General features: G+C 37.9%; 1 protein-coding gene across 1 annotated transcript in view; it reads left to right on the plus strand.

Moving 5' to 3' along the window:
- The first annotated feature begins 6,529 nt into the window (after positions 1-6,529).
- TBATA (thymus, brain and testes associated) overlaps positions 6,530-14,102 on the plus strand; it is a 692,576-nt gene continuing 685,003 nt past the window's right edge. Inside the window, exon 1 of the mRNA XM_044056960.1 lies at positions 6,530-6,886. Within this exon, the coding sequence (XP_043912895.1) occupies positions 6,786-6,886 (101 nt within the window). The 5' untranslated portion in view covers positions 6,530-6,785. The remainder of the gene's footprint in view (positions 6,887-14,102) is intronic.

The raw sequence follows: 14,102 nt of genomic DNA on the forward strand, positions 1-14,102 counted from the left end.
TTTCCTATACTCTGACATCAATCCTTGATAGGGAAGGCAATCGCTAACCTGCAATCCAAATAAATTCTTGCCGTCTTCCCATTCTATCATCTTTCCCTCTCTAGTTATTTGCTCCCAATACTTTGGTTCCTTTGCCAATTTTCTCCAATAAATTCCAGCCCCCACTTGCCTGTTGCCTGCATCCCTAGTTGTAGTCATCCCTATCAGCAGAATCTCCTTTCTCCATTCCAGTGTTGATTTAGTTCTTAAAGTAGCAGAAAGTATTCTATGGATATAATATTCTGCATGATTATTGTTATTCTCCTTAAAGGCCTGTATCCAAAATCCCAGTTTCTCCTTGTTCCTTGAGCTTCCCCCATGTTTCATCATCATCCCTTTCCACTTAGAATTATAGTTTTCTGCTTTTGCTATGTATAGGAGTCTTAACTGTGTAGCTCTGAAATACCGCTTTGAATTGGGTAATCCCAATCTGCCCTGCTGTACCAGAAGAATCAGCTTATTACACTTGACTCTTACCATCTTTCCCTCCCAGATAAATTCCTTCAGCTCTTTATTAATTGCTACTCACAACTTCTCTTCTGGTTGATAAAAATATGCCCGACCTGTATATAAGACTTTGTTTGTGTTTTCGGCTTTTCCTGGTTAGGGGTCGCCACAGTGGAACTCCAGTCTGCTAATGATTGGCAGTCAATTTTTATGGTGCCGAGTTGCCACCCCAACACCCAACCTTTAGTGAAGGCATGCCCATTCACGCATGTCTTTCGGAGGCCACTCGACCACGGGGAGGACATGCAGACTCCACACAGAAGGCAATCCAGCCAAGAATCGAACAGGAGAACCTCTTGCTGTGAGGCAACAATGCTACCGCTGTACCATCGCGGCTGTACCCTGACCTGTATATAAGACTAAAGGGACTAAAAACACTTTAACTGCTTGTATCTTACCATCCATATTTCCAGATAACAAAGCTTCCATTTTTTTCAGTTTTTGTATTATCTTTTGTTTAGTCTCTTCCCATATATCATTAGCTGCCACACTAGAATAATTTTAATCCATACTCCTAAATATTTCATTTTTCATGTCCCTATAAATATGGGTATTCCTGCACCAGTTCATGTGTGGGTACATACTTTACTGCTATTGCCTTTGTTTTAGCTTCATTAATTTTGTATCCAAAAAGATATGAAAGTGTCTCAAAATGTTTCTCAACACTGTAAAGTATTTTCCTGGTTTTGTCAGGTAGAAAATATCATCTGCAAATAAAGCCAGCTTTTCTTGACTACCATATCAATTGTATCCTTGAATTTCTGAATCCCTTATTTTCTTTGCTAATGGTTCTAAATATAACACAAATAATAAAGGGGAAAGAGGACAGCCCTACCCGGTTCCTCTTCTCAAGCAGAAATGATTAGATAGGACCCCCACCCACTTTAATTTTTGCCTCTGATCCCTCATATACTCTCCTAATCAACCTTATAATTTTTTTCAGGAAATGCAAATGCTTCCTTTGCCTCTTCATAAATTCCCAGCTTACTCTGTCAAATGCTTTCTCTTCATCAAGACCCACCAAAAACAATGGTATTTTATTAAATTCTGCTTCCCTCTGGATCATCAGTGTTCTGTTAATGTTGTCAAATGTTTGCCTGCCCTCCACATAACCACATTGCTCCATAGCTATCAGTTTTGGCATTCCTTTGGCCATTATCGACACTTATGTGGAGGCCCTTAACATTAACCTGCCCAAGCAACAAGGACCTCCGAAGCTGAAACGCAAACAAACACCAATCACAACGGAAGTGTCACATAGCTCACAACATCATTGTGCCACCCAACAACAGTCCCTAAGGTAAGACAACGTACCTAACACTTTAGTCATAGGTGACTCTATAGTCAGGCACACTGATGTCCCACTCACCAGGCTGAACAAGGAGAAAATTACAGTCAGCTGCCTGTCAGGTGCCAGGATCTGCCACATCATGTATGCACTCAAGTCATTCCACAACAAGTACAAATATAACTCTGTCATTGTCCATGTTGGAGTGAATGACTTGAGACGTACCTCCCTGGACTACATGAAAAGAGACATGGAAGAGCTCTCAGATCATGTGGCTCAGGCAGGTATGACCCTAGCCCTGAGTAGCATCCTGCCTTCACCCAAAATGATACCACAGTATAAGGACAAAATGATTGACTTCAACAATTGGCTCAGTTTCTGGTGTCATTCAAAGGGGATCCAGCATCTGTCTGCCTGGGATGACAAGATTGACAAACCACGATGCTTTGCCAGAGATGGTCTGCACCTGTCGCCCCCTGGGATTCAGGTTACTGGCTAAGGCTCTCACCACCCCTATAGTGCCTTTTTTAGGCAAGGCTCAAAGGACAAAACCACTACTGTAACAGATATAAGCATGCAACATCTGAAGGTAATGCTACTCAATGCTAGAAGTCTAAACCTCAAAATGCACTCTCTGGAGGCACTCCTAAAAATGGAGAACATTGATATCTGTGCAGTAACTGAGACCTGGTTCAAGGCTCTAGAGAGCACCCATGAAATACCAGGGTACAACTCTTACCACACTTTTCGGCCACCAAACCAGGACCGAAACACTAAAGGTGGAGGAGTGTCCATATTCACCAAGGATATTCACACCTCCTGGCTAGTTGCCCAACACAATGCATCTGAAATTCTACAGGTACAACTACCACTAGGTAAAACTGCAATCCTAGGTTGCTACACATCCCCAACCATGCCTCAAGATTCTCACTACACCTTTCTAAACATACTGGAAAATATTAAGATACAACCAAACACCCTAATACTGGGTGATTTCAACTACCCTGCCATTAATTGGGAAAACTACTTGGGTACCAACACCTTTGCCCAGTGGTTCTTGGAATTCATAAATTCCAACACCCTGGATCAACTAATCCATAGTCCCACCAGGGGCTCAAATATCCTAGACCTGGTCATTACCAACATGAGAGATCAATGCTCCACACCAGTGGTCACCCCCTCGTTGGCCAGGTCTGAACATAAGCTAATCACCCTTGATGTCCACATCCCAACCCACCCCCCAGTAGGGAAACCTCCATAAAAAACTTCTCCAAAGCTAACTACATGCTACTCAAGTCAGAAGTGACAAACTTCATGACACCCATGCAGACAGGAACTGAAAGTTCAACTGCTGAATCCTACACTAAGGCACTGTGTGAGCACATCCACTTTTGCATGAATCGTGCCATTCCAAATAGAACCAAGACACTCTCCTCCAAAAAAGGAAGACAATCTGGTGGTTCCCTGCCATAAACAAACTATACAACAGAAGAAAGAAACTGTTTCAGAAAAGAAGAAAATCCCAGGATGCAAAATACTCCCTTATCAGCCTCAGTAAGAAGCTGAAATCCCTCATAAAATCCTTCAAAGCTAGTTATGAAAATAAAATTGCCAAAGATTCCAAGGACAACCACAAGGCATTCTATAGTTATGTCAAGAATCTAAATGGCAATGCTCAGATATGCTCTGAGCTAAAACAGAATGGCATTAAATATACTGATCCCAAGGATATTGCCAATATCCTGGCAGATCGATTCAGTGCCAACTGCAACCCCCTCTCACCTTCTAAAGGGCCCATCTCAATACCAAAAAAATGCCAAATTCTGGTAATCATGGTCACACAGGTAAAAAATGCACTCTCCAAAGCTAAGAATACAGCATCCATGGGACCAGACGAAATCCCGGGCTGTGTACTACATGAGCTACAAAATGAAATGGCACCTCACCTAAGTGTCATGTTTAATCATAGCCTCACCTCAGGCTTCATGCCCAATGAGTGGTGCACAGCTACAGTTATTCCACTCCACAAGGGGGGATCCACCTTGGATTCCAGGAAGTATTGTCCCATCAATCTAACGAGCCTGATCTGCAAAGCCATGGAATGCATTATCATGGAACTTATAAACAAAGACACTGGCAACCTTCAAACACTGGACCCTACCCAGTTTGGTTTTGTAAAGGGCCAATCTTGTCTCCTCAACTTTATTTGCTTCTTCAAATCAGTCTCCAGAGCCGTGGATGAGGGCAAGGTGGTCCACACAGCCTATCTGGACCTTGCCAAGGCCTTTGACACCACCCCCCCACTCTGGAATCATAGCTAAACTTACTAGGCTGGGCATTAATCCCTACATCACTCGATGGGTTGCCAACTGGCTTACTGACAGAACCCACACTTTAAAAGTAGCTGACTCAAAATCCAGCTCCAGACAAGTAGAGTACCTCAGGGTTCAGTCTTGAGACCGCTCTTGTTTAGCATCTACTTCTGTGAAGTATAGGCCAGCATTAAGGGACTCTGGCTAACAAAGTTCAGATGACTATAAACTGGGTGCCATTATTGAATCCCTAAGTGATGTGGATATTCTGCAAAAGGGCCTTACAGAAACAGATGCTTGGTGTCAGAGCCATGGGCTCAAGCTCAGTGCCAAGAAATGTATAGTTATTCCCTTTGGCAAAAAAACATGTACCCATGAATTACCACATAGGTGGCAGTACACTAAACACTGAAAGTGTGATAAAGGACTTAGGGATACAGGTGAACAGTGGTCTCACCTTCTATAACCACATCGCCAGAACAGTCAGGAAATCCTTCTACGTGGCACACCTCATCTCTAAGGGCTTTTCATCCAAAAAAAGGAGGTCATTGTCCCACTGTACTCATCCCTCATTAGACCCATTATAGAGTACAATGCTTAACATACAAGGCCATGTCAAACCCAGAGCTGGTGGACATGCTACACTTAAAGAAATCCCAATCCCTCGGAACGACATGCTCCAGGGTTCTAAACCTGGTCATCACAATGAACAAAACATGCTGGAGGGATAGGTTCCTGACCCAGAGACTCCCCATACTCTGGAATAGACTGCCCATACATGTCAAGCTGAGCGCCTCTTTGGCCCTTTTCAGAAGGAACCTTGATGATCGGATGGGAGATAGGAAATTCACCCCGGTGATCATGTCAGTCGCCCTGCTAGACAGGGGACCAGGGAAGTAAATATATGGGAAGAAATAGCTAGAGAATTGTTATGACTAGGCTTGTATAGGCCCTAGGGCCGATAGTCTAGTACCAACCTATGAACCTAAGAACACTTTATAATCATGGTTTAGTTTTGAAATGGGTCTGTATGAAGCTGGATATGATGGATCCTTAAAAAAAGAAAGAAAGAGATTTTCTATTTTTTAACTTTTAGTCTATAGCAAACTGCTTGCTGCAAATGTAACAAACAGGTGCTACAGTTTATACCCTGCCTGTCTGGAGCAGTACAGCCCTCAGGTTGTACTTAAAAAGAAAGAGAGAGAGAGTTTCTATTTTTTTACTTTTAATCTGTTGCAAATTTCTTGCTACAATTTAGAACACACATATAGAGATACAGTGCTCAGGTTTGATGCCAAATGGAACACCATCTTTTAAAAACTGGTATTGCATTAATGAGATCCAGATCGGCTGATAGCACCCCCCCCCCCCAACACTTTGTGCCCAGGGCAGTTGCCTCTCTCGTACCACCTTAGCCATGCTATTGCTTTTTGCATCAATCACTGAACAGATGGTTTCTGCCAAAGACATTACTGCCATCATTAGAAGTTAGTTATATTTCCTATTGAAAGTCTCACACAACACTTTAAATACATCTTCTAATTGTTGAGGTCTATAAATCCCTTTCATAATCATTTTGTGGTTTGATCTACTTATTTATTCAGTTATTTAGATGATTTAACCTGACAAAGTCTTCTGGAAAGAAAGTGGAGAGGTAACATCCATATATAACTTCACTAGGTACATGTAGTCAGTTGTTTGTTCTGTTTTCAGTTATTTATGATCCTTAAGTTGTACACTTTTATGTTGGTCTGTTATCCTTCATGTGAAAATGCTGCAATCACAAAGTACGTGCAGATCTGCAAGCTCATGGAGAACTATAACTCATGCATTTTCAGCTGTTATAACAGCATCAAGAAAATCACAATGTTAATAATAAATAGCCTATTTGGCCTAAAACAATATCCTGAAACAATAAGCATCTATTCAGTCCAATTTCCTATTGCACATAGACATGATCATGTTGCTTATATTCCTCTTTACTACACCTGCCAGGTTAGGTATAAAAGAACCACTAGTGTCCGCACCTAATAGATTTTGCCATTCATTCTTTTATCTGCTGCTTGCTTATTACAGAGAAGTGCCCTTAACTTACAGCGAGGTGGCCTTATAGTTTTTTTTCTTTTGGGTTCTTGATTCCATATCAGCTAAGTTTGCAGATATTCACATCTTCTTTACCTTCAGCATTAATTTGATTACCAGATAATCCTTTAACCTAGGCATTTCTGTTTTATCTGATGTCTGAACATAGAGCTCACACAGAAGAGTAGTCCTGCAGTCATTCAGAAGTAAAATTTGGCACATGCCATTTTAAAGTTAGGGGGTGCAGCCTTGAGCTCCTTATTGCAGAATTCAGGGAACCATAGCAAAGTAAAGTCATCAGGATGCCCTAGAGAGACAGCAGTTCACAATATCAAAAGCATGGCATTTCCTGATTCAGGAAACACAAAAGTAGTAAAAGGAGAAAACCAGAAAAATACAGAAAATGTAAAGAAGAACAAGAAAGCGAGAGAGAAAAAAGGAAGAAGAGAAGTTTAGTTTGTTTTAGAAGCACAATGTGAACTGAATGTTAATTAACTGAGGAATAAAGGGTCCATTAATTCATTGAGGGAATGTCTATAGTACTATTCTAAAGCAAAATGAAACACCCCAGAGGAACAGGGACTAGGCTTTCAGCTCTGCATCCGGAATTCCACGTCACTTTGAAGAATGAATTTAGCTTCAGAAAGCTACTTCAAAGGTAAATAAATCTTATCTTACTTTTAACGTCTATTTATTTTTGTATTTATTTTCCACCAACAACTTATTTTATTCCTGCATCCAAATAGCTACCGTAAAGCATGCAGATGGCCATTAATTAAACATGTAGTGTTTAAAACAAGTTTTGCTTTCATAATGAAAAACAGCTATTATTGTTTGAATGTCACATCTAAGGATGCTGCATTATTCTGCCATATCAAATATTCTGTTTTATGCTTGCTGTCAGTTCTAGAATTAGGTCATATGTCCTAGATTAGCCATGTTTCATGGCAGGGATACTACAGATACCTACTTAGATGCCCTCTTCTCTCAAAAAGATGAAAAGCTCAGTATCACAGCTGGATTATTCCCTTTTGGCACAAAGACAGGTAACTGCAGCTTGTAGTGTTTCTGCCTCACACTCTATTTTTCACTTCTCGAAAACACAACATTAAATCTACCTTTATATCTCGAGATGTAGTTAAACTGAGAGTTTGGATTTTCTCATGAAGCTGAAGAAAGAAAATGTGTGTGTGTGTGTGTGTGTGTGTGTGTGTGTGTGTGTGTGTGTGTGTGTGTGTGTGTGTGTATCTGGGTTCACTTTATAATCCCAAAATCCTGAAATATCGAATTTCAGAATCTCAAGATCATAAAGTCAAAACCTTAAAATCCCGAAACCCCAGAAGCGTGGATTTCAAAATCGTGCTCCTACACTAACCATACACCACACACATACACATACACAAACCTTCCCCCCACACACAAACACACAGACCTACACTACATACAAGAAGGGGGCAAGCCCCTCTGCACCCCCCCATGTGAGGGCTGTGCCCCAAACACCCCCCATACTTAAATATACTAACTCCAAGGTCGCACTACACAGACAAATACACCAAAACACCACCATATAAGCTATATTCCCCTTGCACACACACACACACATCACAGTAACACAACACACTGACACACACTAAAGCCCTTAACCAAAACCCTTAAACATGAATACTTACCTGAACTTCCAGCTGTTCATTCACACAGCACAACACCAGAAGTGCGAATTTAGCATCTCTAGACTTCGAGATTTTGAAATTCACGCTTCTGGGGTTTCAGAGTTTTGAGCTTTCGGCTTTATAATCTCGGGATTCTGAAATTTGATATTTCAGAATTTTGGGATTATAAAATGTTCCCGTGTATCTATATGAATATCAAAATCTATATATACCACTTATCATACAACTGATACCTCCACACACTCTATTTCTTACCTGTTTTTCATAGTCTGGATTACTGTTTCCATTCTTTTCAATGGGTGCAGTAATTATGCTGTCTGAGTAGCTAGTGTTTTGAATATATTTATGCAATTTGTGTAGGATTTTGTGAAAGGGCTGTCTCATGAATGGGTTTCAGCTCCTTCTCCGAGGTTTTTTAAATCCTTTTTTACTACTCTATGTAATTTTAAAGTATTTTTTTTAGTTACTAGTTAATGTTAGGCAGTTTAATTTTCTATTTTTATATATTTTTTGTTTGCTTCTAATGACATTTTTATGGTATATTTTATATTTTACTATTTTATTTTAACATTTTTAATTCTAATTTTGTAAAGTTTCAGTTCTAAAGATTCAATAGTTTTATGATGGACCTAAGATGACCATAATTAAAATATTCATATACTGTCACTGATAAAAGGGTGTGGATAAATATCTTTATCCGTAGACACTGATAAGGTACATATACATACGTTGGGGTTTGGAGTATGATGCATATAATACCTCTTATTGTAAAATTATGAAGTGAATTGTGTGATAAGTACAGAAGACATGAAATCAAGTTTCCTAGTATTAAAGTAACAGATCTTTCATGTATAACATGAACTAGACCTCACATATTTCATTCATCTTTTTTTTTTAGTTTGAATTATTATTTCCAGTAATGCCGTATTTGTGTAACAAGTACTGAATATGGATTTCATAGTTTCATAATTTTCTGAAACCTGCGTACAGGTCAAAAACCATCATAATGCATGTGCCAATGTCATGGAGTGGACATTCAAAACAAAATAATAACGAAATATTTCTTGAATGTGTCTAGTGAGTTGCATTTCCTTTCTTTTTAATAACAATCTGTTCCATATTTGAAAATACTTTGGGTGATAAACCTTGATCTAAAAGTGGTTCTGCATTTTGCTATTTGAAAGTTATAATTTGTCCCATGAGGATTTTGCCCTGATTGCAGAAACTCCATATTGCACAAATGTTGTTTCTCCATCATGAAGTGCTTCATATGCTAGGCACACTCTGTCAATTAACCAGAAATAAGGGAGAGAAAATAAATTAATTTCAGCTAAACATTCCTGATATGTGATTGTCCTGCACTCCATAATTATTTTGCATTTATACCACGCTATCAAAAGATAAAAATAGCAAACACTATTTCATCGAACCTAAAATATCTAAAACACATAATATCGAACATTCAGAACAGCTAATTTTTTCCTTGGGAAAAAATTTGCTATTCTGAAACACATACACACAACACAAGCACACTTAAAAAACATCAATCCACACACATGCACTTATAATCCTACAACTAACCCTATACTAAACTGTACATATACTACTATCTATCCACTTACCTTAACCCAAACCCTAAGGTCCGTCACTATTGTACACTCACCTAACCCGTGCCCTAACCCTAACTCACTTAACCCGCCCCTAACCCTAATTCACCTAACTTGCACCCTAACCCTAACTCACCTAACCCGCGCCCTAACCCTAACTCACCTAACCCGCAACCTAACCCTAATGACCACACAATCACACACTTACCTGAACCTGACCCATAACTTTCCACCACAGCACTGAAAATAGCGAAGCCACAGAACCAGCCAACCAAATTATTTCCCTAGGAAAGAATTTGGTGTTCTGCAACTTCACTATTTTTAGCATTCACTCAAAACGGGTCGATATTAGAACATTTGAAGGTTTAAAACTTTGATGTTTTGATATAGGCCCATTCTTTCAGTACATTTCTTTAAACACTTTGTAATATACAATAGCCTTCTCTTGAATATGTGCAAAATAATTAGTTGTATCCAGTTATAGGTCGAATATAGATTGTAAATAATTTCACTAGGATTGCAAAAGATCTGGTTGAAAATTTTTTCAGAATACGTCCAGGTTATATGTGGCCTTTGACTTAACAGTATATGCATTTTTTTAATATGTTAAGTTAGAACTTATGCGTACACAAAGGTCTATGTACTCAATCACTTTTTGTATAATATGATGGTCTACATTTCAGTAGCTTTTTATGAATAGTCTATCTTCCTGGTGGTGTTCTAATACGGATCTGAAAGGATTTTTTAACAATTTAGGGTGTAAGGGAAGCCTGTGGTATTATTTTAGGAGAACAGTGAGGGTTTTGCTGGGATATGTTAGTTTTATAGATAATTTATGTTTTAACCAGTTAAATTGTATTTAGTTTTTTATGAACTGATTAATTACTTAGATGTTACCATCAAGAAAGACTTTGAACACAATTGTTTTGTTTCACAACTATATAGGAAACCTACCTATTCAAATTCACTATTGCATTATACAAGCGCACACCCATTGCACCAGAAAAAAGCCCTAGTTAAGGGCCAATATGTAAGACTGGCCAGAATGGTGTCTGATTTTGCGGATTTTCTTAGTGAATGTGAAATATTAAAAAACATGCTTTGTAAAAGGGGGTACCCTGAAACCTTTGTCATAGATATTTTTAATGAAGTTAAGACTAAAAGAATGAATGGTCATTTTCTTGCACTACTAGGGCAGGTGTCCACCAAAATTCATAATGACTGTAAACCTTTAAATTTTGGACGGGTGCTTACCCTTACCTACACATCCAATTTTTATGACATTAAAAACATTATTTCCAAATATTGGAAAATATTTGATGTTGACCCTGAATTATCAGGGAAATTTGGTATTGAACCGCAAGTGGTTTACAAAAGAGACACTTCCCTTAAAGGATTGTTTGAAAAGCAAAAATGTGACATCCACAATGGTGGTACCTTTAAGTGTGGGAGGTGTGCCCAATGCCCTTATGTTATGGACAGAGAAAAAATCAAGCTCAAAAACTTTGGATATATTTCCAGTTCAAAAAGGATGTACTGTTACACTAAAGGGGTTGTGTATTTGGCCTTGTGTAGATTCTGTGCAAGTTTCTATGTAGGTAAAACTAAGAATGCCCTAAGGTTAAGGATTTATCAACATTTATATGATATCAGGAATAAAAATGAAAAGAATACACTATATAAACATTTGGTTAGTGAACCTACCCATTCCTTCCTGTTCTTTATATTGAAACAGGTAGATCTGGGACCTCGTGGGGGACCCTTGAATGAGTATTTGGAGTTTGTAGAACTCAAATGACAAATTAGGCTTGATGCTTATCATGCTCCTGGGTTAAATGATAGAATTTCTTTATCTTCTCTGTTGAAATTAAAATCTATGTTTTTTATTTAGTTATATACACAGTTTAGAGATGTTTTACACTTTTTACATGTATTATTGTTTTATATTTGGCTTGTATTAAGTATTTGCAGCCTTGTTAATGGGGGAAATGATGTCAGTTATTTGTGATTGGGTAAGCAATGTATTTAAACAGGTGCTAATTGCAGTGTTTTTGTATTCTGAGGAAGTCATCTACCAGACGAAAGCGTTTAATACTGCTGTGTTTGCCTGCACTCCTTTATCTTGGATGAGCACTGTATTTTTTCATGGATTTGGAGTTTTCTGCTTATAAAGGATTTACCATCTACCAAGCGTCGCTTTTGTCTTGCAACAGCTGCCTTTTATTTTTTTATTTTTCATTGTTTGTAAGACTCTACCTGTTTTCCCAGTTTTATGTATGTGTGTGTGTGTGTGTGTGTGTGTGTGTGTGTGTGTGTGTGTGTGTGTGTGTGTGTGTGTGTGTGTGTGTGTGTGTGTGTGTGTGTGTGTGTGTGTGTGTGTATGTGTGTGTGTGTGTGTGTGATTGTGTGTGTGTGTGATCTAGTTCTATTTGCTGTAAATGCAGTTTTCTGATTAACTTTTTCTAGCTGTTCATTTATGTATTTTTTACTTTATTCATTCTGATCTTTTCAAATTTCACTTCTAGGGTGTTAAATCCTTGCTTATGTGCATAGGACGTACGAAGAGAAAAATATGTGCATCCTGTGTCCAAATACATACATATATCACAACACATTTAGAATATGTTTTACAATAAACAAATACAATGTATATTTATGTCCATCCATAGTTCTCAACTGTCCAGATTTTTGCAGAATGCACAAATTTTTCATTCATATTTTTGGTCCATTTCTCATACAATTGTAGCTTTCTGGCAAATCACTGACAAATCACTGAGGACTGAAATCAGAAAATAATGGCAGACATTTAATTTTCAGACATCATATCTTTCAGAAAATGCAAACTAATGCAAAATCTGTTGCTCTAGCAACTTTCTAAGTTTGTAAGACCAATATTTAAAGTATCCCTATTTTTGGGCCTTGATTTCTCCATTATTTGTGGCTTTGTCCAGATTGTTTGCTCTAAGAGGTTGAGAGGTATATAACCATCTCTCTCATATATATATATATATATATATATATATGTGTGTGTGTGTGTGTGTGTGTGTGTATATATATATATATATATATATATATGTCTGTGTGTATGCATGCATGTATGTATGCATATATATATATATATATATATATATATATATATATATATATATATATATATATATATATATATATATATATATATGGGTCTATTTCATTTCACCTAACTTCCAATTCACTGACTCCCATTTGACTGAGACCAAATGACTGAAATTTCATTTCACTGACACTTCATTTCACTGACAGTTCATTTGACTGACAAGTATTATTAGCAAGAAAATGGAATATGCCCCCTTCCCCACTGTAGTGTGACCCTGGAGTTAGAATATATAGTTGGGGGTGTGTGGGGGGCAAAGCCCCCCACTTACTTTTCTTTTACTAACAATATTATATCAAAACTTAACAATATCATATGAAATGAAGTGGGGGGCTGTGCCCCCCACACACCCCCAACTATATATTCTAACTCCAGGGTCGCACTACAGTGGGGAAGGGGGCATATTCCATTTTCTTGCTAATAATACTTGTCAGTCAAATTAACTGTCAGTGAAATGAAGTGTCAGTCAAATGAAATTTCAGTGAAATGGGGTCAGTGAAATGAAAGTCAGTGAATTGGAAGTTAGGTGAAATGAAGTAGACCCATATATATATATATATATATATATATATATATATATATATATATATATATATATATATATATATAGATATATATATATATATATATATATATATATATATATATATATATATAGATAGATAGATACAGAGCTATAGCTATACAGTGGATGTAAAAAGTGTGCTCACCCCTGTTAAAATGCCAGGTTTTTGTGATATAAAAAAATCAGACCACAATAAATCATTTCAAAACTTTTCCTACCTTTAATGTGACCTATAACCTGTACAATTCAATTGAAAAACAAACAAATCTGTTAGGGTAAAAATATAAAAAATAAAAAACGTACAATACGCTGTTTGTATAAGTGTGTACACCCTTAAACTAATACTTTGTTGAAACACCTTTTGATTTAATTACAGTATTCAGTCTTCTTAATCACTTAATGTGATCTTGCTGGCATGGAGAATGCTGCAGTCATCATCATATGCAATGACAGCATAGCGATCTACAAATGAGCAATGGTATGGAAGTGAGACCAATTGTGAATGAAGATGAGGCTAAACAGCATGGAAAAGTGATAAAAATGTTCAAAACCTGTGCAGTGAGTTATGATGAGCAGTGAATCTGTACACATCATCTCCTGCTGAGCAGGCGTTGTGACAATACTAAGATGTTAGGAGTACCCTATGCTTTAGCTGAACACCACATGTTAATAGTTATTCTTACAATAAGTGACTTAATTGTTGCTTGTCACTGCCCTCTGCATCACAGATGGGTCTGTCTATGGCTGACCTGCCATCAGCTCCACAAAAAGGACAAAGGCAACATGTGAGAGCTTGTAGCCATGTGCCATCTTCACACAGAATTCTGCTGGATCCGGGGAATGCCTGTCCCAAAGGTATGTGCAGCATGCATTAGCCATCTTTGCCACAGAGACAGTTT

Source organism: Protopterus annectens, chromosome 14.part0, assembly GCF_019279795.1.
Source record: "Protopterus annectens isolate FY-2018-M chromosome 14.part0, PAN1.0, whole genome shotgun sequence".
Lineage (NCBI taxonomy): Eukaryota > Metazoa > Chordata > Ceratodontiformes > Protopteridae > Protopterus > Protopterus annectens.